The 26095-nt window shown below is 44.6% G+C and overlaps 1 protein-coding gene across 1 annotated transcript; it reads left to right on the forward strand.

Moving 5' to 3' along the window:
* Window positions 1–3132: 3132 nt before the first annotated feature.
* dachc (dachshund c) lies at window positions 3133–25530 on the forward strand. Its single transcript, XM_053436822.1, has 11 exons — window positions 3133–3979; window positions 11352–11461; window positions 13405–13509; window positions 16768–16946; window positions 18148–18268; window positions 18374–18508; window positions 21115–21311; window positions 21875–22022; window positions 22707–22835; window positions 22994–23098; window positions 24955–25530. The coding sequence occupies exons 1-11, from the start codon at window positions 3396–3398 to the stop codon at window positions 24990–24992; spliced, it is 1851 nt and encodes a 616-aa protein (XP_053292797.1). The 5' UTR covers window positions 3133–3395; the 3' UTR covers window positions 24993–25530.
* Window positions 25531–26095: the final 565 nt, after the last annotated feature.

Below are 26095 nucleotides of genomic sequence, written 5' to 3' on the forward strand. Positions count from 1 at the left end.
GATCTAGCCACCTACACATTTCCCTCATGCTTCTGCTGCTCGCCGGCCAAAAGAGACATGTGGAAAGGACCGGAGCTTGGCTTTCAAACAGCAACACAACAGGAACATTATCTTTGCCGCTTTGGCTCACAGTGGCATGATATGGCAAGATGAATATGAACTGTTAAGGAGAAAAATAATGCAGCCAGATTTCTTTAAAGGACATTGTGTCTATTTTCCTCAGGCAGAGGAGAAAGAACAGAAAAGGTGAGACTGGATTTAACTCTGTGGAGAAGAGGAAGAATCCATTTGACCGAGATCTGACTTGTTGTTTCCCACTGAATCCTTAATTTAATTAGTCTACCTGAGATCGAAACCCACAGGAAAAGGAGAAATTGATGAAGACATCATCGGTTTTCTCCAGAAATATTCTAGCAACAAACCAGTGCAATGGACGGAGGCAAGCGAAAAAGGATCAAACGCAAGAATCACACTGCAGGGAAGAAATTAGAGGAATTATAGAAGACATGAAATATTAATTAACTCAGTAATATTTAGAGAAGGAGAAATTGTTCCAGGTGGAATGATGGATGGCGTGCAAATTTCAGGATTAAGATTTAGCAGTAAAACACACCTCCCGAAATTGATGCATTTGAACAAGATATTTTGTTTAATTCAATCCAACAAACTCAGTGGACTTCCCCTGTAACATGAATAGGACTTAGTTTCTCTCTTCCCCTGTGTATCGCATATTATGTTTTTATGGTTCAGTCACGGGAGAGTTTTTTATGTCAAGTATCAGCTCATTGTTTCATTTCAGGGGATTTTAAGCACAATAGCTGCTGCATGAATTAAACCTGTGACCTTCCTGTTGTGAGAAAAAGTCACTTCCCACCAGGGCCTCCTGCAACCTCCACTACCTCCAGGGTTATCTTTAACACCGTGGATGGATGAACTAAAATGGAGGAAAGGTTGTAATCACAAATCATTTCTTCCGGCCGGTGTATTACTCACCAGCTCCTTGTTTATGCCACTTTTTTTGTAGATTACCTGGGTTCATATAATCTATCATCAGATCTATTATGAGACGATTTCTACGACCTTAATAAAAAAGTCACAGAGCTGTGGCCCTGCGAGGTTAAAAAATGAACATTTCCCTGCTTGGTAACAGTTTAAGGTGAGAATTTACAACATGAATCAGCTCGGCTCAACGCTGATGGCTTTATCGGTGTATTTTCCACAGACGGAGAAAGAGAGTCGTGACATTTCTTTTTTGGCAACGAAAAGGCCAGACTCAGCAGGAGTTATCAAAGACAAAAAAGTAAAAAGTTCGAGTTAGCTATCTCTCTCTCTTCCTCTCTCTCTCTCTCTCTCTCTCTTCCCCTGGAGATACTCATGTTAAGCATAATTAAGCAGATTTGATTAGCATCAAGCCTGGCTTCCTCTCTTGACTTTTAATGAATGTAAATCTACCATCTACATCCTAAAGATTAATTTCTGCCAATTAAAAAACACAAGAGGGCTTATTGGAGAGAGAGAGGGGTGGGGGGGGCGGTCGGTTGGGAGGAGAGAGCGTGTTGGAGTCCTTTGAGTTGGAGTACAGTCGGAGTTTTATCCTCTTTCCCCCCTTGTCTTATGGTGAGATGGTCCCTGGAGATCTGTGTCTCTCCCTCTCCCTCACGACCGAGATCATTATCAGCACAATGTTCCGTGAAAGCCACTTTGAAAGGACTGCGAGCGCCATATGTAAATGATGGGAGTGTGTGTCTGTGTGTGTGTGTGTGCATGAGGAAGCGGTACAAGGAACAGGTAAAGGGGTCAATTTGTCAAGACAAGGTTATTGCCCCCCCCCCCCCCCCCCCTCCCCTCCAACCCCCTTATGAGCTTTTGCCCGGCGTCTCATCTCTCTGAGTCTTTCTGAATCCTTCAGAATTTTGCTGATTCCAGACCATAAAACGATGAACACCCCCAAAAATCCTGACATTAATGACTAAACAATGGTCACGCAGCCGGAATGATGTGCATCGTAAATTACTTGAATAAAGGTACAAGACCCTACAAGACGTTACATGTTATTTTCTTGGCTCATCCAGGTTTAACATATTTGTACAAAAAATTTGGAAGGCAACCTTTCACAGTATTTCACGATTTTCTCCTTTTTACCCTTTCCCCCCTGCATAAGAAAGGATGAGCATTTAAAAAATATATAAATTACATGTGACAGCCATTACTTATCTACGTTTCTACCACACTCCGTATATATTTTTAATATTTAATTTATTTATTGTGTACATATATATATATACATATAAACCAAACTAAACCAAATTTAACCTAATTAAACTACATTTTACAAAAAATGTACTTGACTTTTTATTTTTTATTTATCCTTTATTTAAGTCCCATTGTAATACAATATATTCAGACAAGATGGACAGTGATGAATAGCAAATACAAGCAGACACACACACAGAGAACAGTAGAGCACATAAACAGATTATAAACAGAGAATATACATAGAAACATGTAGAAATCAGTGGCTAAAGTAAATTATGGAAAATAAAATAAATTGACATCAACAGTTCTTTACAAACCGATCTGATATTTAGGAGACAAACAAGCATTTAAATGTTTAGTCTACACGATGAATAAAAACTTTCTGATTTGTATTTTATCCTAAATTTTATTCTACAGCAGCCACTTGGGTATTTTCTCACATTTAATAAAACCTTTAAGATGTTATATTATATTCCTATAAACTAGTATTTAGAAATAGATATAAATTGAATAAACCCATCTGCAGTCACCATGTCATACTTCTTCATGTAAGGATTACAGGCCACAACTATTAGTCCTAAACGATGTTAAGTAAAGATTACAGTGGCACCATGAAGGTTTTTAATAAATGCAACAAACATGATTAAGTCCACATGTGCTCTAAGTCTCATCACAAGTGTTAATGAGAAAGTGTGATTTCGTTAAAGGCGTTTATCATAAACAGGCTTATCCAAAGTTTATGTGGGCTAATCTCTCTCTCTCTCTCTCTCTCTCTCTCTCTCCCTTCCTCCCTCCCTCCCTCCCTCTCTCTCTCCCTGTCTGTGGATATGTCTCTCTCTCTCTCTAAGAACACCAGCAGGCTCCTCCTCTCCATGTTAATGTGACAGTAGCATCTCCAGCTCAGAGACAATCCTCCTCTCATTCAACTATGTGATCTGTTTTTCCCACACTGCGCTTCTCTTCTTCTTCTTCTTCTTCTTCCTCCTCCTCTCATCCCCCTCTCCTCCTCCTCTGCTCCGGGTCAATCAGTGCTCGCTCCCCGTTAAGCTGCTGCCTTTCTCCGGGGGAAGTTACTTTAAAACAGTTGACTCTGAAGTTTACTTTTTTTTAAAATATATATATATTTGTAATTATCGGACATGACCACTATGGCAACTGCGGCTGCTCAGGCTCTGCTCCCGGCGGCTGCGCTCGGGCACCACCCGGCGCCGAGTTCCGTATCCCCGGCCACCAGCTCCCCGCCGCCCGCCGCCACCTCCGCCGCGTCCTCCCCGGCTCCTCCGGTGGCGCACCCGGCGCTGCTGCACCAGTTCCGCGCGGACCTCCTGCTGGCGAACGGCGCCGCGCTCAAGACCTGCGGAGCCCCGGTGTCCGGCGGCGCCAAGCCCGTGTACGCCACCCCGTCGCCCGTGGAGAGCACGCCGCAGAACAACGAGTGCAAACTGGTGGAGGTGAAAGGTGCCAAGCTGGCCTCGTTCACGGTGAAGGACACGGAGCTCATCTGTCTGCCCCAGGCGTTCGACGTGTTCCTCAAGCACCTGGTCGGCGGGCTCCACACCGTGTACACCAAGCTCAAGCGCCTGGACATTTCCCCGGTGGTGTGCAACGTGGAGCAGGTCCGCGTGCTGCGGGGGCTCGGGGCCATCCAGCCCGGGGTGAACCGGTGCAAGCTCATCTCCAGGCAGGACTTCGAGACGCTCTACAGCGACTGCACCAACGCCAGGTGAGTGGGGGGTGATCGGGGGCTGCGGGGCTGCAGGGTCACACAACTTTTTGTTAGAATAATGTATGTGTGTGTCGTGACAGCAGGTGCAGCAGGTGTAAAACATGTGATTCCCAGATAGGATTTTTAAGGGACTTTAACTTTTGCACTTTACTTTCTGTGCGTGTGAACTCAATCTGCAGGTCAGGTCAAGTCCCAGGTTTCTTGGATTTGTGTACAAAATAATATAAATATGTCATATTTCTGCACATTCTGATATCTTTCTCCAAATTAAATGTCCTCCAAAAGTCACATGTAAAGTATATGAGGGTAAATGAACATTCCACTTGTTTCTGTCTGAAGTATACATCTGTTTTTCTTTGTACTGGAGTTTGTAAACCGTTCCACTGGGACTGACTGGAGGTCCAGTTAACCCCCTTTTTTATTTACCACACAACTTCCTGCCGGGCCTGTTACTAATCAGTGCTTCAATGGATGATGAACGCTTTGATGATGATGATGATGATGAGGATGTTGATGGTGTTGATGATAATGAATTTTAGTAATCCTAATTAAAACACACACACACTTCTAAAGTTTGTCATGTTATCGTGGGCTGAGATCTCTCGCTCTCCCTGATATGAACACACATGCACACAGTCTCTCGCTCTCTCTCACTCACACACACACTCACACACACACACACACACACACACATGCACACATTGAATCTGACACTGTCATTCTGAGAAATTGATTCTTCACAGAAATTAATTAATTTTCATTTGGCCCCAAGCGGCAGCTTAAATCAGGACAAGCTCACTCACTCACTCACTGATCCCTTTGCTCTCCCTCTCTCCTTCTCTCCGCCGGCCTCTCTCTCCCTCCGTCTCTCTCTCTCCTTCCTTAATAACTCGCTGTCTTATCATATCAACACTCTTTAGCCCTGAGCATCAGAACAGAGGAGATGATTTAATGAATTCTCGGTGTTTATGATGCGATTATGTAAATTGGCTGTTTTGCAGAACTCCGATGGTGACCAACTACATGGGTCATCAATCCAATACGCCACAGAGATTTTTGGATAAAGGGGATAAATTGGATGGGATTTGTGGTTTCCTGGTGCCTCAGTCTGTTGTTGTGGGGACCACATGCTCCTGACAGCATGGGTTTGAATCCAGAGGACTGTGGATTAGCCTCAGTTTGGGGAATTTATATTGTTTGATAGTTAATCCCCGCTCCTTGGAGCATGAATGATCCAATTTACACCTGCCATTATATGCAGATTGAGGAGGCATCAAGATGTGAGCGGATAGAAACCGATGTAAGCGTGTCTAAACTATTTTTAACCTGTTCTTTTAATGTTTCTTGGGTGTAGGTCAAATCATTACAGGTCCTTTTTAATGTGGCTCTATTTTTATCTGTGAGCTAGTTTTTCATTTTAGTACCAGGTGTTAGTTCTTGAGATAGGCTTCGACTTGTTGAGCTCCAAACCACAAACACTCGCATTCTGAAACAAACTCTTGCAAGAATCAGCTTCCAGCTCCATGTGAGTGGATTAACACCTGCGTTCAGCATTCGAGGCCCCTCCAACCAAGACGAAATCCAGACACATCTCCCGGCTGCTCTGGGATTTCATCCATGTCAGGTGTTAATGGGAACGTTGTTATACAACTTGAAAACCCACAGCCTCCCCCATCTCTAATTATCCACACAACACTCAAACATGCCTTTAGTTAATGAGATCTAAAAACATCACTCTTCTGAAGTCTTCAAACGACTTCTGTGATTCTTTGTCTGAAGGCTTCAAAATATGCTGCGGTGGCCATTAGTATCATCCTCCTGCATTATGAGTAATTTAAGTAATCCCTCGTGTGGACGGAGCAACATGGGTAAAAAAAAAAGAAATAAGTGGGACTAAAGATGGTTATCGTTGAAAGCGTGAAGGAGGGCTGACTAGACCTAAAGGTTCCACCAGTGTCTCCAAGAATATGATGTTACGTCTGTGTGACAGTGTCGGGGGCTCAGTGAGGTTTTGGTTACTGATTAAGACAGCCATCACTTATTATTTTCCAGTCCAGTACAGTCAGACAGGCCGGAGGAAGAATAACAGCCCTGTCGGATTGTTTAACACGACTAACAGAAACGCTTTACATGGATTCCTGCTGTTTATTCTCTTTGGCTGTTTGTTCATTCATCGGTACTCTTTTAAGATTAAAATTAAACCTTGTGAGGCAGAGGTTATGAAAATGTCCTCTGCTATCATTGTCTTTCCTTCTCCTCTTTGTCTCACTCTTTCGCTCCTGCTGTGCAGAAACACAAGCGCACACACACACACACACACACACACACACACACTGTGTGACTTCTGAGGACGTTGCATTGACTTACATTAATTTCCTGGAGAATTACGCTAACCTGAACTATAACAACTACACACATTACCTTAACCCCTACCCTAAACTCACTAGCCTGACTAGACCTCTACCCTCTTCCTAAAATGTAATGATTTACGAAATGTCCCCATAGTGTGAGTGTGAGATTTAGGTCTCTACAACATGACTAATACCTGGGCCACACACACACACATGCACTCACACACTAACACCCACTCTGACCACTGACTCATCAAACCATGAAGTAGGGCCGACTTCACCCTCAGTCATACCTAGTTATAATTCATGCATAGGTGGCACAAAAACACACACTCTATCTGCTCTCTCTGTCATCTCCCAACACACACACTCACTCTCCTACACACAGGCAGACACACAAACACTCACGGTCACGCCTGTGTGTTTGCTGGCTTTGCTGCTAAATGACATTAGTTCCACAGAGAGAACATGGTGTGTAGGAGGCAACCTGATCCTCCGTCCTTTTCTTTCTCCCTCACAAAGGAACAGTTTCATTCTGAGTTAGGAACACACATCAAACAGCTCGCTCAGGTCAAACTGTGTGTGTCTGTGTGTGTGTGCATATATTGCACATATATATTATGCATACTTTGTGTGGCATACAGAAATGCCACCCCTCTCATGTTACCAAAAAGCAGTGAAATGTGGCGAGACCAGAGTTCTCGTTACTTATTAACAAAGAAGTTGTTAATAACAAGGCATGGGTTCTCCATTCATGTGTGTCAACATCTTTCATACACAAAGACATGAAAAGTAGCAGAAGATGTGTGTCTCGAACGCATTGCTGTTTTTCTTAATTCACCAAAAAAATCGTACTTTCTGTTTGAAATCTGCCATGAAGATAGTTTTGGTTTTGTTTGCTCTTTTCCTGCCTCCAGCTCAATAAACAGGAGGTGAATGGAATTTTGTTCAAATTATGCTTTTACCTAGATTAGACCTACTCCTGATGAAAAAGTTTCAGAGTCTTTTTCTGGAAAGATAAATTAGATGTTGCTGAAAATGTCAATTCCTAAAAAGTGTGAACACAAACAAAATTCCATCACTTTAATTTCACTAAAAATGGATCCAGAAAAAAAGGTCTCACAACAAGATCTGGGAAAAAATGTACTTTGTTATATCCAACTATGATTGATAAATGAAATGAAGTGGCCTGCGGAGTGCAACAATAGCTCGGCCTCGCAAGCTGGCAGCGGCGAGCCACTGTTTGTGTGTGTGCGCATGGGAAGGTGGACTCCTCAAAGCTGAGCCCCACTGCCATGCCATAACTCACTGTCAGAGCGAGCAGCGGTACGATGAAGGGGAGGAGGACTGTGTGTGTCTGTGTGTGTGTGTGTGTGTGTGTGTGTGTTAGGGTGGGGTGGTTAGCTCAACTTTAACCTACACACTCTTTTGATGTTTTATAGAGAGGAGCATGATGAGATAGAGAGGGCCTCCATGACTTCAACTATGACAGGTCCTAATGGAGTACACATAGACACACACACACACACACACACACACACACACAGTCTTGACATCGTCCTGACCCTGGAATGTGGGAGAGGAATGTAAGGCGGTATCAGTTTTGGAGATCAGATTCTTGCAATGATCAAACGTGCTGTGTGTGTGTGTGTGTGTGTGTGTGTGTGTGTGTGTGTGTGTGTACACGCCTGTGATTGTGTCGTCCTGCCTGCCTCTTTCATGACATCACCACCCAGGCCTTTTTCCTAATAACAGCGGCACATAAAGCTTTTTTCAGCCGTCGATTTGAGAGGAAGATCACAACATCAATCTTTCCCTGCCTCCTCTAACCAGCGGCATAAGATTTCCAGCGTACGGCGGAGACGATATGATTTATCAAACCGGACCGTGACGGTGAATACAAACCCCGCGTGATAAACACAGATTGAAAGGATGGGAGCTGTAAACCGCCGCTAATATATTCCAAACAAAATCTTGTTTGAGCTAGTTCTCTTTTTCTTTTTTCTCTCTCCCCCTCTCTTCCTTTCCTACACAGACTCACATAACACACACACACACACACACACACACACACACACACACACACACACACACACACACACACACACACACAGCTGCTACCTATCAGCACCTCAGTTCCTCCAAGCCAGTAGCTGTTCCACTGTTTTGACTGTAACACTTCCTCCTCTTTCATTACTCTTCTCTTTCCCCCTCCGTGTGTGCGTGTGTGTTAGCGTGGAAGAGAGAGATCTGTCATCTTTGTTATGTTTTGTTTCTGTTCCACCTGTGCTAAGCTCCAGCTGCCATGTTTGCCATTTCATGTTTCAGGTAACACACACACACGCACGCGGACGCGCACACAGACACACACGCTAAGTTTGGAGGGCAGAGAACCTTTTTTTTTTAAACAGTGTGTGTGGTGTGTGTGTGTGTGGTCAGAGCGTTGGCATGAGGGAGGACGTCTGGGTGAGATTTTAATTAAAGTTTGAGACAAAGAGGTCATAAGCCATACACCCCCTCCTCTACACAGACACACACACACACACACACACAATTTATACACACACACAATGCACTGTTTTCTCTCTTCCCCCTCCCCTCTCTCATTCCATCCCCTCAGCTTGATGACTTTTCCATGAAAGGCTTTTTCATTAATCCTACCTCAGGGAACCAGTGCTCTCCAACCTCACACACACACACACACACACACGCAAAACACACGTGTGCGTGCATGCAGACACACAGAGACACATAGACCTCCCTCTACGGGTCACTTTGATGTATCAACGCACTTGCAGACTAAACACAAAATTAGGTTCCAGTTTTTAACGCCCCCTAAAATGCAACATATACAAAGGGGCACACACAAAACACGCACCCATCAACGCACACATACACAGGCCATTAATTAGTGTGTTCAAATAAACAGTAGTAAGGGAAAGGGAAGCGGCTGCAGTGAAAACCAACCGCAGACTTTGGTCTCTGTGTATTTTATTTCCCCCCACTGGTGTTTGCCTCTGTGTGTGTGTGTGTGCCTGATTGTGTGTGTGTGTGTGTGTGTGTGTGTGTGTGTGTGTGTGTGTGTGTGTGTGTGTGTGTGTGTGTGTGTGTGTGTGTGTGTGTGTGTGTGTGTGTGTGTGTGTGTGTGTGTGTGTGTGTGTGTGTGTGTGTGTGTGTGTGTGTGTGTGTTTTCATTTTAGGTGTTCCAACATCAGTTGCACTGGCGCTGTGTTGCTTTACCTTCAAACTTGAGAACTAAAAATAAATTTCCTGCTTTTGTCAAGCGCAGTATGCTGCTCTATATGCGATGCAAAAAAAAATAGATTGTGTGTGATGTGAATCCACCCCGGCCTCCGAAAGAACAACACACACTCCCACACATACCCACACACTCACAGAGTGCCACACACACATTTACAGCTTCATCCCTCTTGCACATTCCTGCATGTCTTTATGTCATGTTGTGTGTGTTTGAATTTGTGTACGTCTACCTGAGTGTGTCTCTGTCGCTGCCGCTGTGCTCGTGTGAGAGAGCGAGAGAGTGTGTGTGCGTGTGTGTGTGTGTGCGAGTGTGAGATATCTGATGTCAGCTGTCACATCCCAGTCGGTCTGGGCCCATAATAAGAGACAATAATAACAACTCATTAAAACCGAGGGCAGGAACTGTGGAGCTCATCGGCTCATCAAATTAACCTTTGAACACTTCATACGCACACATACCACACACAACCTCACACTCGCTCACACACATACACACATACAGGTGTGCGCTCTCTCTCAATCTCTCTCACACGCTCTCTCTCCTCCACACACACACACACACACGAGCTACCTGTTTTTTCTTCCACAGTTAGTGACTACACAATCTTTCGCTCTGTCTTTTTGTCTCTCTCCATCTTCCCCCCCTCTCAGCCAGTGGGTGTGTCAACAGGGGATTGGTCCTTTCTGCTGGGTAATTGATGAATTATATGCAATATGCAAATGAGGCGCCATTAATCTCCTGACTGACAGCTTCGTTTATGGGGCCTTAATGACGGCTGGATTAGATTCTAATTAAAATCTGCTCAAAGACACCCCACGCTAGGAAGCTGCTGCCGCCACTACTCTATCTCTCCCTCTTTTTTTGGTTTTTAATTTTTTTTTGTCCTTTCCCACCTTTTTCTCACCCTCTCGGACTCTCCCTCCGTGTGTCTGCTCTCATCTCTCCCTGTGGCTTTACTCCTCCTCGTCTTCCCCTGCGTCTCCCTTTCCGTGTGTATATTGTTCTTTCTGTTTCTCCTGCTCTCTGTCACACCTTCGTGTCCTCTTCCCCCTCCGTCTTTAATAACACACAGACACTCCCTTCACAGACACACACACACACACACACACACACACACACTTGCCCACAGACTCATGTTATCCAATGTAAGGCTGGCATGAAAGGAGATGAGCTGCGCTGCTTGTCATTAAGCCTGATGCGGCCCGTGTCATTTCCCCTGTCAGGACATTCACACCATTTAGTCAGAGCCAAAGTGATGTCTGACAGTTTTTCCACGTAACTCCAGCAGGATTGATGGAGCACGCCGGGCTCAATCTAAACCATGGGAATCTGCTTGTGGTCACAGGGTTTATTCAGAAAATCTGTGACATGACGGGGAAAGGGGGGGGGGGATGACCAGACGAGGGAAGGATGGAGGGAGTAGGAGGCCCGCAAACACATTTAATAAGCAAACAAATGAGTGAGTAAGCTGAACAGTAATGAGGTGTTTTATTGATGCCATAGGGAAACACATTTTTTGCTTGCTCGCATCCACAGGGAGGTGCGGATTTGCTGTACAGCAGCCTTCCTGGCACCGGGCAGGTTTCAGTGTTTTGCTTGTTGACATTTCAGCAGGATCAGAGGTTCGCAGACTGACGGACAGTTTCTCTAACCGGGCCACCCATCTCAGGCTCAGCAGGACGAGCCGACTGAGCGAGTGAGTAAAGTATTAAACTGCCTAATGACTGACGTTGGCCCGTGTGTTCTCCGCCTGCAGCTCGAGGCCGGGACGACCGCCCAAGAGGCTGCAGAGTGTGACAGAGGGCGGAACCCACCACATGCTGTCCCACAGCGGTCTGATCCACGCTGGGATCATGCCTCCTGCAGGTGACCACCCAGGCCTCACCACACAGTGCATATAGAGCATACGTGTACATTAGAAACAGTATCACACAACTAACACTGTTGACTGTAATCATTTTCCCTGTGTCTGTGTTTTTCTCATCTTGCTTTGTACATTTGTTCTGTTCATTTTATAAAGTTTTCTGTCAGTTACTGTCAATAATTTGTCTTGGACAGGATATTATACATATGTGGGGGGAGGGGGGGGCGTTACTTCTCCTGCATACCAACATAATGACAAATTTTTACCTCATATCATCAGGCAACCTGTGTGTTGATTAATAAAATTAGCATAGATAGTGCTGACACACGAGAAACCGGGCATAACTTGCAAGCTTGGTATTTTTTGTTCTTGACTTCTAAGTACACAAAGTCCTCTGTAAAGTTGAGCAAGACTAACTTGAAATCTCCAGTTCTCCAGATATTTAATAATGTACAAAAACATCCAGGAAGGAAAATTTGTGGTGTCCGAATATCTCTGGATCTTTGTGTTATATACTTAAATTTGATATTTTCATATGCCAAAGGCCCTCTTATAACTACAGTGCTGCTTGTTCTTGTCACAAACAGTTGAGTCCCTATTGTGTTGTGTGTGTGTGTGCTGTGTGTGTGTGTGTGTGCCTGTGTTTGTGAGTGTAGCACAGAGAAAGGGAGAAAAGTAATTGTAGGCACCTCACCACTCTCAAAGTTGCCCTTGGCTTTGTGCTCTTCACTGCAACCTGATCTTTTCATTCTCCACCTCAAAAGAAGCCATTTTCTATTAGCCTCCACTTCCTCTCACTGTTCAAAGGTGTTTGAGGGTGTGTGTGCGTGCCCGCGTGTGTATTGTGCGTGTGTGTGAGCGTTCAAGAGCATCTTTCTCAGTGGGAAAAGAGTCTTTTTCCACCAAAGGAGAGGGCACGGCGGCAATGTCAGCGCCACTGATTAGAACTGGCCACATGAGAGGGAGGAAAGAGACCGAGAGAGGGAGGACATTTGAGCGTAAAAGGCAGGGAGAATCTTTGATGTGATCCTCCTTAGTCTCTCTTTCTCGCCCTCACGCACTCGCGCACACACACACACGCTACGCGGTGGCTTATGTCCCGCTGTGATGCTGACATTTGAAAAGGTAAAGTAAGGAGAGGCGATGGGAGGAGAACAGGGAAGAGGGCAGGAGGGAGAGGAAGAGGAGATGAGAGGGAAAAAAAGGGACAATTTGTTGTGGTTGTCTTGGTCGTAGATGGACGGACAGACAATTCCCCTCGCTGTGCAAAGAAGAAGAAGATCCAGTTTGTTTCAAACGTTACGATGAATCCAAGTTCAGGAAATGAAGACTTATGGTTTGTTTGCGTTTCTTCACTGGTGTTTGCACAGTAGCAGGGTTTGTCCATCTTTAATAATATTCACCCTGTTTGTCTGTATTAGCGCGAGAGATATTTAATTATCTGTCGAGTGGCTCCTCGGGGTCAAACCTCCGTCTGAGGTTCAGGGCGCAAATTAAAACGCGACTCTGCCCTGCTGCTACATTTTGTCGCTCTCCGTTTCACATAATCCAGAAGTGCACAACCCCTATTAAAAAGCATCTCCACGTTTCTTTCCCCTAATGCTTTCTAATTCGGACCGTTAAAGAAGGACTCTCGGGCTAAAAGGTGGAGCCGCTGCCGCTGAGTGTCGTCCTGTGTGCTGTGGGATGAGATGTCCCTGTGTGGGAGAGATGAATGTCTTGGCTTGTTCCTATCACCGCTGACTCCCTGGCAGACTAAACGGCCGGTGCAGCGGTGCAGTCAGAATGAATGGCCGGCCTCTGTCTTCCCATGACAACCTCCTGCCTGCCCATTGCTCTAATCCTCCACCGGGGCCATTGATCTGGCTCTTATTGATTCTTTCTCTTTCTTCCTTTCCTGCTTTTCTCTTTTTCTCTCCCCTCTATATCTGTCTCTCTCTCTCAGATCTGTCGGCCCTGGCCAAGAAGCTCAAGCTGGAGGCGATGGCCAGTTACCACAGTAACCACCAACATGGCGGGCACAACGGCGAGAACGGTGACCACAACCTCGGTGAGTCCCGTCTGTTTGTGCGTCTACACAAACACACGGCGCACGCACAAACACAATGTCACATAATTACGGCCGTACAACATGTTGCTCGGGTTGTTGTCTGTACACATCCGTGATGCCAAGTCAATACAACTTGGAGCAGCTGTGTTTGTGTGCGGCTGCTGGACCGGGCTGATTAAAACCAGGATGTGACATCACCTCTGCTGCACGTACATTTCCTGTGAGAGACGAGGAATGAAAAACAAACGACCGCAGCCGTGAATCAGTTCTTCAGACGAAATTAGAAAGAGACATCTGGGGAACGTAATCCAAACTATCAAAACACATGGAGCAGATCTTTTTGTATATATATTTTATGTCACCAATCTTTCTGGTATTTGGAAAAAAAATCTATTTTTCTAGGTTTTGATAAATTCCTGTAAAAGCAAATATTTCCCTCAGCCTGAATTTGTTTGCACACTCTGTGACTTCAATGAGATTCAGGAAATAGATACCGGTTGGTCATCCGCTCTGCAGCCTCAAAACGTTGCCAGTAAATCATTAGCGCCGATTAGTCATCACATCAGGTTCAAACCTCAACCAGCTCTGTTCCTCATGCACAACATGGCATTAGTCTGCTTATATCAAGTTATATGAGATCAGTATTTACAAGAAAAAGAAGAGTTGAGTAAGCCAAGTGTTCCTGTTAACACTTAACAGTTGATTTTCACCTTTACAAAACGATCCTTCCAGGTACTCGGTTTCATGTTCAAGTGTAATTTTTGTAGTCCTGTGTTTTGAAAGAGCTGTTTCCTTTACTGCACCGATCCCCGGCTCTGCAGTGAAGTAGAGCGGCAGCGGAGGAGAGCGAGCTCACCGGGATGATAGAGAGATGAATAAGATGAGAGGCTGAAGCCAAATCAATAGTCTTCTCTCTAATTCACTATCCTGAATGCAAACGACAAACGCTGGACAATCGATGGCGGAACGGACACACGCACGCTCGCGCACACCAGTCACACACACACACACGCACACAAACAAATCGGACGCACCTCCCCCTCTGTTATCGACAGGTTAAAGCGACATCAGTGTGTTTAGACAGATGACAGGGCTTATGGAGGTCTGTGTGGAATACACTATCAACCTGGGATACACTTAACATGTGGAGCGGACTGCCAGGCTTTAGGGCAGGAATGAAAAACGAAGAAACCGTCCTTGTGTTTCTCAGAAATTACAAGGAGACCAAAGTCGAGTCACCATGTGTGTGTGTGTGTGTGTGTGTGTGTGTGTGTGTGTGTGTGTGGTGCATTTTTCTCCGTGCCCGCTCCCAGTCTTAAAGCATTGTTTACCATTGTACGCGCTCGGTTACGACTGCCAGCATCTGTGCACAGTTTGGTGGCATGGTTACCACCAGCCATTATAAACCTGTAAAGCTTAATCACTGTTAATGATAGAGTCAAGTGGAAACACACACACACAAACACACACACACACGAACACACACGAGCACCGTGTGTTTTTTCCACACTGCCACCCACGGCCTTATGGGAAGGATAGACCCCTACCAGATCTTTTAACCACTACAAAGGCCGAGTCTCTGATTACACACACGCACACACTCACAAATGCTGAGTGTGACACCTTATGGGCCGAGGGAAGAGCAGGGGAGCAGCCATTTCTGCATTTAACAAGATCTTCTGGGAAATTTACAGTAACTGTTTGTTTACAGTAATGGTTTGTTTGGATAAACATAAGAGAGGCACTTTGACTTTTGATGTTTTTTAATGAAACATAAGAGAGAGTGATGGGAGGGCACAGGGTGCGGGGAGGGAGAGAGAGGGAGAGAAAAACAGAATTAAGAAGGAGAGAGGGAGGGTGAATGAAAATGAAATTATGAGGGTGGGGGATTGGGGGGGGGGGGGGGGGGGGGGGGCGACAAAAGTGGAGTGTTGGTTTCTAACCAAGGTTTAATATTTGGCTGCTGGTTGATTGTCGGAGCATCTGGTTATTTAGCTCCATTCAGACAGATCTTTTGTTTGGATTGGTTTCTGCTCTGGGCAAGTGAGAGACTAATCTGCCAAATGCACAAAGCACTGCACATATGTCCGGCGAGCCCGACTCGTAAAGTCAACGCCTCACTCTTTATTTCTGACTTCGCCTCTTTCTTTCTTTCCCTCTTCTCTCTCTCTTTTTTCTCCTCTCCCTCCTTTATTTGTTCCATTTCATCTCTCCTCTTTGGATCGGCCTCTTTTCTTTTTTGTTTCCATGCACTCCTTCCATTATTTGTGACAATTGTGCGGAATAGAGTCCAAGATTTTTCCCTTTGTGTTTATAATTACCCAGCGTGCATTGCTGGCCCGGCACCAGGACTGCCATCAGCTTCTTTTGTTCCACTTCCTCCCTGTGTTTCTTTTGTTTTTGTTTTTCCTTTTATTAAATGATAAATATTTATGTCATTTTCTCTCCCCCCCCCCTCCCAAACAGGATTGTTTGCTTCATGAATAGAGGGACTGCAACTACCCACTGGGGTGTACTTGAAAGGAGGGATTTGCTTTAAAGATATTTGTCTTACAGGAGACCCTACAACAGATTGGCCAAAGATAATAAAGAGTTTGATTTGATTCGCTGAAAACAAGTCGGTTTATCAATAAGAACAGAGTTGAAAGAAACTGTTTTCTTAACTTGGCTGAGTTTGAATTTTTTTTTTTTTTGCGGAATTCACGAAACGCCTTCACAACAGCAGCTCTGTGTTATGTTAAAGAGCAGGACAAGTGTTTCTTTCAATCATGTCTTCTTCCACTTTACTGCCTTTTCATCATCTCTCCTCCTGCACGCGTCGTTTTCCACTCTCTCCATCTCTTCACCCTCAACATGCACACACACACACACACACACACACACACACACACATATCATCAAGTCGCGCTGTGGAGGCAGAGCAGTCATCCAGGTAATACTGACATCACAGATGAATGATACCAGCGTCCAGTTTCAGTCGTGTCATCAGAGAAGCTGAGGCACTGGGGGCTTTTAGTTCAGCACACACCACAGGGCTGAGCAGAGAGAGGCCTGATGGGTAAATACAACTGAAGCAAGGAAACAAAAAGAAAGAAAACAGAGACTTATTTCCTGTTGGGTGCGTGGATACCGCAGCTTCCATGGCGTTTAAACAGAGCTCCTGTTTCTGATGGCAAACAATAGCCTCTACTGTACTTTACTGTCCTTCACTTCTTTATCTGTATTTTTACTGTAGTTTTATTCTTTTGTTCCCCACAGTTCTGGATCAGTTGCCCTTCATGATGATGTCACATCCCATGATCCCGGCCAGCCTGGCGCCGGCCTCCGTTTCGATGGCGATGGGCCAGATGAACCGATTGAGCGCACTGGCCAGCATGGCCAACGTGGCACACCTTCATGCCAACCCCCACGCCAGGGCTCCCACCTCCGTCATTAAGGTGAACCCTGCGGACCCTCAGCCCGGGTGGATCTCACCAGCAGCTTGTTAGCGTCTGAGTCCATGTGACACACGGGAATTGTAAATTACATAGAAGTGTTATTTCAAAACAAATGTATTTGGAAAAAACTAAATACGTGACTAAATGCAATACACTCCAATTTGCTTTTAATATCTAAAGTATTGTTAAAAGTCCCTTTAATTTCAAGATGAATAATCTAATTGTTTATCTCAGAATGTAGAATCAAATAGCTTTTTCTCTACAACCATAGTTGGTCTGAAAACCACAAATTATCCACTGGTGGTCGTCTAAGTTCTGGATCACTACCAGAATATCCTCATTTGTTCCTTGGCTTGAGGCCAGTCCCATATCTATTTTTAAACTTTTTTAAATATTCTCCCTGCAGACAGAAACTGTGACCTTTACAGCCGAGTTGGTCTCTTTGCTCAAAAACTGCATCACCGGTTTCACTCTTAGGTAAAAGAGGTTTGGACGGATTATATTTCCTGCTGCAGACGTCACTCCTCACAATGTACTTTATCACATCGTGTCCTCATCAGTGGCAGGAAGTCATTTTAACGATGCAGACCATTGTTTTTCAAACACTGGGCTGGGTCCAGAGATAGTTAAAGAGTGTTATTGAAACAGAACACCACATTTTTATGTGAGAACCAAACAATACCATATTACCTTTCCAGGCCCTTACGTGTCCCAAAGAACATGATCGTGCTGAAGATATGTGGAGCAGACTGTACTCAGCCAAAAAGCAGCTATTACATTTAGTCAAGACTGAGATAAGGCCAGGAACTTGTTCAGCATGTGTTTTACCATAATTTAACAGGAAGAGAAACAGAATCAAAGGATAACATAACTAAAGAATCCATCCATTAGCAAAACCTTTTGACCCTCAGAGGCCTAGAGAGTCATTGAGAGCTGGGTAAAGGTTAAGATACTCCCTGGACACATTGCCAGTCCATCACACTGAAACATCAGGAAAGGTTCCTATCTGAGTCAAATGTGATATATTTCTTGTTATATTTCTTCCCCCAAAAAGTTATTATTTATATCTATATGAAGTCAGCTACATAACGTACTGTTGACATAGACTCAGTGTGATTTGGATTTTAAGGTTTATTTCTACTGGAACATAACACACAAGTTAAATTTTCACTCTGTAATAATCTTTTTTTGGGTTTTGCAGGAACGAGTGCGTGACAGCCCCTCGCCCTCTCCCTCACTGGAGGAAGCCCAGATGTCGTCCAATCACAGCAGCAGTGTGTCCAGCTCCCCGTCTCACATAGAACGTGTCGCAGAAACCACACGTACGTACTCACCTGGGTCACCTACTCTCTGCGAGGGAGTGTTTAACCGTAATGACACCTGTGAGCACTTTATGGCCTTTTTGACTTTTAATACCTCCTCCGCAGACACGCACCATGACGGCCTGTCATCAAGTCACAGTGTGTTAGGACACTCTCCTGGTGTGGTGCAGGCATCCAGAGAGACAGATGGGACTCCGGTGGAATACAGCAAGGAGAGCAAGAGGAGCCACAGCGACAGAGGTGAGAGACATTATTATATCGGTCGGCTTTGATATTCATATTTACTATTTAAAAAAACTACATTTAAATTAACTTTTTCTAGTTTTTACACGTGTTCAGTCTCATTTTAAATATGCTTTACATTACATTAGAGATTTATTGAATGACGGCATCGATTTGATTCCAAAGGTCAAGTTCTTGTTTCTTTATTGGACATTTCTGGAGTCTGCGGCCATTAATCATTTAAAGATTAGTAATGATTATTTCTCTGGTAAATCAATTGCCTTTTGAGCAGTTTGTCAATACAATACAACGAGCATTCAGTTTCCCTCCGGTCCAATCGATCCGTGTCATCATTCCCACTGTGGATTCGAACACTTGTGGTGAACCGTGTGACCAGTTTATTTAGCCCCTTTATTTACAAGCGGGGGGGGGTTCTAACAGTTTCAACAAGAGAGCGAATTGTCTCTTGCTAACAGGTCGATCAAGATTCACCGTGGCGCCCCCTTCTCTCCTCCTCCTCTCCTCTTCGCCGCTGGTGGCTCCCCCCCCCCCCCCCCGGCGCCCAGCGGAGAGCAAAGACAAATAATTCTGCAAAACAGGGCTCCATTAGACCAGGAAGCGGTGTTACATTAGCGAGCCATTTGCCGGGGCCGCGGCCTAACGAGCCGGGCGGCCTCCCGCGCTCTCAGCTGGACCTCATCTGCATAACGACCGCCTCCCTGTCGTTAGGGCCCCGCGTTGCCACGGCACTGCCACGTCAGTTGTTTGGTCCTCTCTGTCAGGGAGGTTTGCATTAGCTTAATGAGGACCGCTCAAGGACAAACAGTCAGCAGAAATCTCCAGCGAGAGGGAGCGAGAGGGAGAGCGGGCGAGGAACCGGGAGTTTGTATGTGTGTGCACGCGCCTGTGTAAATGTATTCTAATACTGAATCACATTATTCAGTAATCGAATCCAAAAAATCACAAAGGCCTCCCAGGTAAGGGCTGGGACGCTGTCAGGTATCTGTGAACGTATTGATAAAACAGTGATGGCACCGGCGACGTGAATGCATCACACGTCGCATTTATCCAATTGATTTTCAATTGATTTTCCCGGCATGCAAATGAAACGCATGTACATTTGCCGGATTGCAGGCTTTTGTGTTTGACCTAGAACATCACAGGACAGGTTTATCATGGATTGAACCGAGTTTCAAAGAGCACTCCGGCGCTGTCATTCTGTCAATCCATTGTATGATAATCTCTGAGTGTGTGTGTGTGTGTGTGTGTATGCAAGGTGGTTTTGGCTGTGTGTGCTGTTTCGGTGGTCTTTGAACAACGTATCCATGCAGCAGAGATCAGAGGCCATCCCTGACACCTCACTCCCATTAACCAAACATCAGCAGAATTTTATTCTCTCTCTGTCTCTCTCTCCTTCCCCCCCCTCCCATTCTCTTCCGCTGACTGGCAGTCTTCACATGGTGAAGTTCATTAGCCCTGGGGACGGGTGGGAGAGGGATAAGAGAGGGGGGGGGGGGGGGGGGGAAGAGAGATGAAGTTGGGAAAAAAGAGAAAAACAGACAGTGACCTTGGTTACGGAGATGGGTAAATGATCAAACGAGCTGGCAGTTGTGTGTGTGTGTGTGTATTTATTCCAAACCTGTGTGTGTGTGTGAGTGTGAGGTAAAGTAGGCGTAAAACAGTAACTCAATAAAGGATCAGTCACATCCAAGGAGCCTGGGGAGCCCACGCTGCTGACTGCGCACTTCAGCGCCTATGAATGTGTGTGTGTGTGTCTGTGTGTGTCTGTATGTGAGCCACAGGAGTGTAGTTGGATGCCCTCCGCTGAGCTCGCCAGCACCTGCTAATTACCTTTCTCTACAGAGCAATGCTTTTAGCAAGAAAGAGGGAGAAAGGAGGAGAGGCGAGGGGGTGGGGGTGTGGTGTGTGGGGGGGGTATTGCTTCTCATCTGTGAAACACCTTGAATGTGACAGTTGCCAAGACGTGTGGCCGAGGCGGGGAAGGGGAGGTGGGTGGATTTGGAGCAGAAGATGCTGTGGTCAGCTAAGTGGAGAAAACACTGTCATTTGTCACAGACAGAGAAAAGTGCCAGATCTCACATCGCACGTTCACACTCGTCTCCGCTCCAGTAAGCCCCGGACTCCCAGGACGTCTCCGTCCTCAGTGGCTCGGATGACAGTACACGTAGAGAGCGAGCAACAGACTGATGTAGGGGGGGGGAAATGTGGAAAGAACCGGCCAATCGTCAAGTCCCTCGCTGTCAGGAAAACGGGAACAGGCAGTTCTCAGGTTTACAAACAGATGGTCATCCATAATGCAGCTTCTTAGCTGTTTTATGTGAGATGTCAAGCTGTGATGAATTATCAATAGGCAGCGTGCCATCTAATAAAGGGTAACCACATTTTCAAAACCCCAAAGCAGGACTTCTCTGTATATGTACATGCACTTGCACACACAGTAATTAGTGTAAACACCTATTTGATTTGGGGCTTGATATGTTAACAAGAAATTAAGTAAATGCTGTGAATTATAGAAATTTGCATTTAACCTTGATTAACATATTGTTGCATATTATTGTGTTAGCCTTTCTGACTAGACATCAAACTGTCTCCGTGCCCTCCAGATAACAGCTCCATGGCCCCTCCGACAACGAGGGAGAGCTGTGATAGACAAGTCTACCAGAAACCCCCATCAGGCAGGGAGGGCTGCGAGAGGGTATCTTACCCTGCAGGACAGAAGCTCCCAGCAGGTCTCCACCACGCTCCCTTCATCTTCCCCGAAGGCCTGTCCTCCATAGAGACCCTGCTCACCAACATCCAGGTGAGGCTCTGCCGGGGCTCTATCATCGTTATTCTACTCTGAGATGAATAGGGAGGGAGATGAGCCACTCTTTGGGAATTCCTGAAATGGTAAATAGCAGCAGACAAGGCAGACATTTAAGAAACGCAGTAATTGGAATGGGCGTGCTCTGACCTGCTTCTCAGATTATACACGTCTTTGTTACGGCAGAGTCACAATGAATGCGCTCGCCGGTTCGGTTTACACAGGGGATAGAAACCAACATGTTTGTTAACCTCATTTGATCCTGATGTGATATCAGCTCCGTCTTTAGCGTGGAGTTAAGAGATCAGTGTTGACTTCATTCAGAAAAGTCCTTCTTTCCTGCTAATTAGACAGGTTCACTGTGATCTTTGTATTTTTAACACTGAGCTGGTTTACATCCTCTTTGCTTGAAATGACTGCAGCTCGTTTTTAATCTACTTCAATCCCGAAAGTTTAAAAACACATTAAAAGAGAAATATCTACTCGAGATCCGGTGATTACTCTCTGGTGCATTTTTCGGTGTGTAACCTGTTGATGTGTGTCTGTGTGTCTCCAAGCAGGGTCTGCTGAGGGTTGCCATAGAGAACGCCCGGGCGCAGGAGAAGCAGGACCAGCTGGAGAGGACGGAGCTGAAGCTGGAGCTGGTCCGGGAGCGGGAGCTCAGAGAGACCTTGGAGCGGCAGCTGAGCATCGAACAGAAAAACAGAGGTTAGCATCTGTGGATTTTCCCATGGAGATTATTCTAATTTGCCGATTTTTACATCTTAACACTGGAAATTCTGCTGCACAGCAAAAAAAACAGTTTGGTCTAATCCACTTCTAAGCTGACAGGACGTCCAGTAACTTGAAAATCAGATCAGGAGGAGCGGACACCTACTGTAGATTAGCGCCTTAAAGCATCTGCAGAGGTGAATTAGACTGAGGTTGGCAGTATACTACAAAGTAAATCAGGTTTGGCGTGTTGCTTTCAAATAGAGCACAGTGAGAGCAAATGCCAGTCAAAGGTTGTTTCCTTGATAAGGTCACACGGGACGGAGACGTTGGCAGAAGGTGCCAATGAAAATTGGTCACATGATGCTGCTGACCTGTTGCATGTGCAGGAAAAGCTTTCAATTGTTTTTTTGACCAAACCTGTCAACCAGCCTCTGTGAAGGCAATTTGATTTCATGTCAAATATATGTGATGACACTTACTGACTATTGATTTCATTAAAACCCCAGCAACACATTCTATGTACAAAAAGTCCCTCAGAGCTCTTAATGTAATGATGCAGGAAAGTCATGGCGACAAAAAACACAACATCAGACAGAAATGACGTAATGTATTGAAATATTATAAAGGAACAATGTCCTTTGTCGTCTGTCCTTCATCTTCTTCCTCTTCTCTATTTAGTTCTGATCCAGAAGCGCCTGAAGAAGGAAAAGAGAAGTAAGAGGAGACTACAGGAAGCTCTGGAGGAGGAGGTCAAACTCCGAGATCAGGCCGAGCACAGCCTCGTGCACACTGCCAACACACACACAGGTACAAGTTCTCATGTATTCAATTTCTGTTGTGACTCCGTTTTTATTGCCACTTCCTCATTTTCATATTAAATGTCACTAAGCCGTCAGTGCAACACAGCCCCGTCTGTTCATTAGCCTCTAATTAAGTGTCCTTATTAATTAATGACCAAACTACAGGCCATCAATCATCGGCGGCGCCTCCTCACACAGAACCCGTGACCCAGGACGTGGACGGGAGCAGCCACGACGACAACAGGCTGGACACCAAGGCAACAGTACAAGGTACAGGTGTGCAAATAACAGGCGCCTCCTCAGTCTGAGTAAAAGCTGCTGAATCACGGAAACTTAAATAAGAATTAGGACAAACAACCCGATTAGAGAGATGGGACCAATTCATGATTTATTTTATTATGTGCAACTTAAGAACAGAAAATAGGACCATATAGAAGATTAAAAAAAAATCTGAGCTTTAGAGAGTAAAGTTGTAAATCTTAATTTGATAAGAAGATATTATGAAATAACAAAATAAATAAAATAAAACAGTAGTTGGAAATGTGCATCAAGGAGAACATGTGTTCACCAGAGCTTCCTTTTGAATTGTCAAAGTCGACCACTACTTAACTTTCCTCCTGAACAATGTGTGATTCTTTCTTCAGAATTCTTTCTCTGGAGAATTATAACTTTGTTCTTGAAATGTCAAGAATTGTTTCCTTTTTTCGTCCTATCACATAAAATATAAATGTTCATATTAAGTAAAAACATAAAAGTCTTTTAAGCTGCTCATGTGATCTTTTGCGTTTGAGTCTAGCTCTTAAAAATAAGGTATGACTCATTTTTAAAACACAAAGGTATGTGTGTATCAGTATTTCTAAAGGCCCTGCACCAAGTATGTGGGGAATAACAGTCGTACCTTCATATGACTTGTCCTGCTTGGTCAATTATTCAGTTTCAATTGAAAGAATTATGAAATAAACGCTGATATACCTGCTGGTGGGGATTTATTCTGCTCCTGTCAACCGAGCCCGCACAACAGATTTCATTATTTCACCTCCTCTCTGCGTTTGATGCTTAACTGACCGGTCTACTGGAAGGGTTTTCAGAGATTTCACACAGAGAGCGCTCCCGACAAATTTAACAAAATTAAATGAAGCGTGAGGCAGTTCATCTGGGCGACCATTTTAATGGAGTCGGACGTTTTAATATATTTATATGTGCCGACGTTATTGTCCTCGCAGGGATAGATTAATAAGAATTTCTCACGTGTAACATCTTAAACAGACAGAAAAAAAGGGGGGGCTGTGATCTCTGGAGCCCGACCTCATCAGGAGAGTGCGCCGCCCGAGCCCACCTCCGGTCCACGCCGTGCCAGGACCGCCGCACGAGCCGGCGTGCTTGTTCAAAGGCAGTTTTTAATTGAATGTCAGTGAAGCAAGAAGAAAACTGGCCACTAATTAACGGCTGTCTTAATTGTCCTCGTGACGAGTTTGTTTGGACATCATTTGCATAATTAACACCCAGTAATAAATCATTTAAAGGGGAATTGTCTGTCAGACAGCGGGGCAGGATGTGCTCTCTTTGTGCCAGGAAGTTTTTATCACAGAAAACAGGGATCAGGGGCCCAAATATTTTCAACTCAGACTTTACTAAATTGTGATCTTTTATGAAGGGTGAGGCTTTATAGTGTCTTATTCAATATTTATATGCATGATTGACTGTACACGGCATTTTACATCCTGTTGTTTCAGTGACTGTAAAATCAAACTGCTTGAGTTGTACCTTCGTCAATGAGGTTGTGTTTTCGTGTGCGTTTGTTGTTACCAGGATTACGCAAAACATACGGGTCAATGGACGGGGTATGGATCAGGAAAGATCCCATTTCATTTTGATGTGGGTCAGGATCAGGGGGCGGGTCCAGGATTTCTTATGTTTTTACCCTTTTTCCCGGGAACAATTCATGGAGCTTTAAGAAAAAATTCTCAAAATTGTCTGGGACCTATATTTATGAGAATGTGAAATTTGGGGCAGATCCAAATAAAATAGAAATCCAGATCTTGTGAATTTAATTGCAGTTTTATACATTTAAATGTTAAGAATTTAAATTGTGCTTAACTAATCTGCATTTTTTTTGTGGATTTCAGACGGCAGAGTGTTCCTGCAGACCACTGGGATGTACTGAAGCTGGAGTGGATGAATGGATGGATGGACGGATGTATGGATGGATGAATGAATGGATGGATGGATGTAAGTGCGACGAAGATTCCTCCTTCATGAGACCTACAATCGAGAGGCATGCTCAGTGGCGTCTGAGATCCACGTCTCCACGTTGACTCCCCGACATTTCAACGGTCACATTTGAACTTTCCCATTGTTCTCTCGTTTTAATTTATTGCAGTTATCACCAAATCTTGGCCGTAGTGGGAACAGTACTTTATTCCGATGATGTGTTTCACTGTGTTTCTTTGGATCGAGGTTTTTAGATCCTAGATGAAGACGACCATAGTTGTTTTTTTGTCAGTGCTGTTTATCTGGACACAAGTGCTGGACGAGTAATACTTGTAACAGAGTCGTGTACATATATAGTCATCATCTTTGTTATTATTATCATCAAAAAAAGACATAATGGCATGGTGTACAGTCAGGTAATGACTTGTATTGTGTATGTTATGCAGTAGTGCAGTTTGACAATACAAACAATACAAATCCTTTTTATTAAATTGTGTTACTGCTTCTTTTTTTTTTTTCCTCCCTGAATGTTTCATTAATTTAATTGTTTTCATGTGAATACATATCTTTATTGATTTCTCCGAACTACACCACACCACTGGACCCTGTGGAATGTGGCTTTATAGTTTGATTTATTTATCCTTTCTTGTGACAACAGAAAAAAAATAGTTCTGCATCCTGTGATACAGTGAACCCTGGAGATTTGTGTCGTGCTTACGGAGGAGGGGGAGCTCCGTGTGCTTGCATGTCTATACATATATGAGGGAGTATTGGGGGGGTTTGACATTGATTCTTGCTCCATCCCAAAAAACATGCACGTAGGTATTGACGGACGGACAGGAAGGTGCGGAGCAGGGTCACGTGTAAACTGTCCTTTAGAGAAACATGTTGACGATGCAACACAGCTCCCTGGCTGCTCTCGTTTTCTTATCGTGTTTCCCCCACAGGATAGAGAGGAGTGAAAACTTTGAAAAGCACAAACTTGTGTCTGTAATGATTCACTATTATGGTTAATTTGCAGGGAGATAAGAGACACAAAGAAGATATTGTTATTTT

The sequence above is a fragment of the Pleuronectes platessa genome, chromosome 12 (assembly GCF_947347685.1).
Source record: "Pleuronectes platessa chromosome 12, fPlePla1.1, whole genome shotgun sequence".
NCBI lineage: Eukaryota > Metazoa > Chordata > Actinopteri > Pleuronectiformes > Pleuronectidae > Pleuronectes > Pleuronectes platessa.

Excerpts from the sequence above, each read along its gene's own strand:
- dachc (XM_053436822.1), top strand. The coding sequence starts at position 3,396 with ATGACCACTATGGCAACTGCGGCTGCTCAGGCTCTGCTCCCGGCGGCT. Across the intron at positions 11,462-13,404 it reads TGGGATCATGCCTCCTGCAG|ATCTGTCGGCCCTGGCCAAG; the intron begins GTGACCACCCAG and ends TCTCTCTCTCAG. Across the intron at positions 22,023-22,706 it reads CATCGAACAGAAAAACAGAG|TTCTGATCCAGAAGCGCCTG; the intron begins GTTAGCATCTGT and ends TTCTCTATTTAG.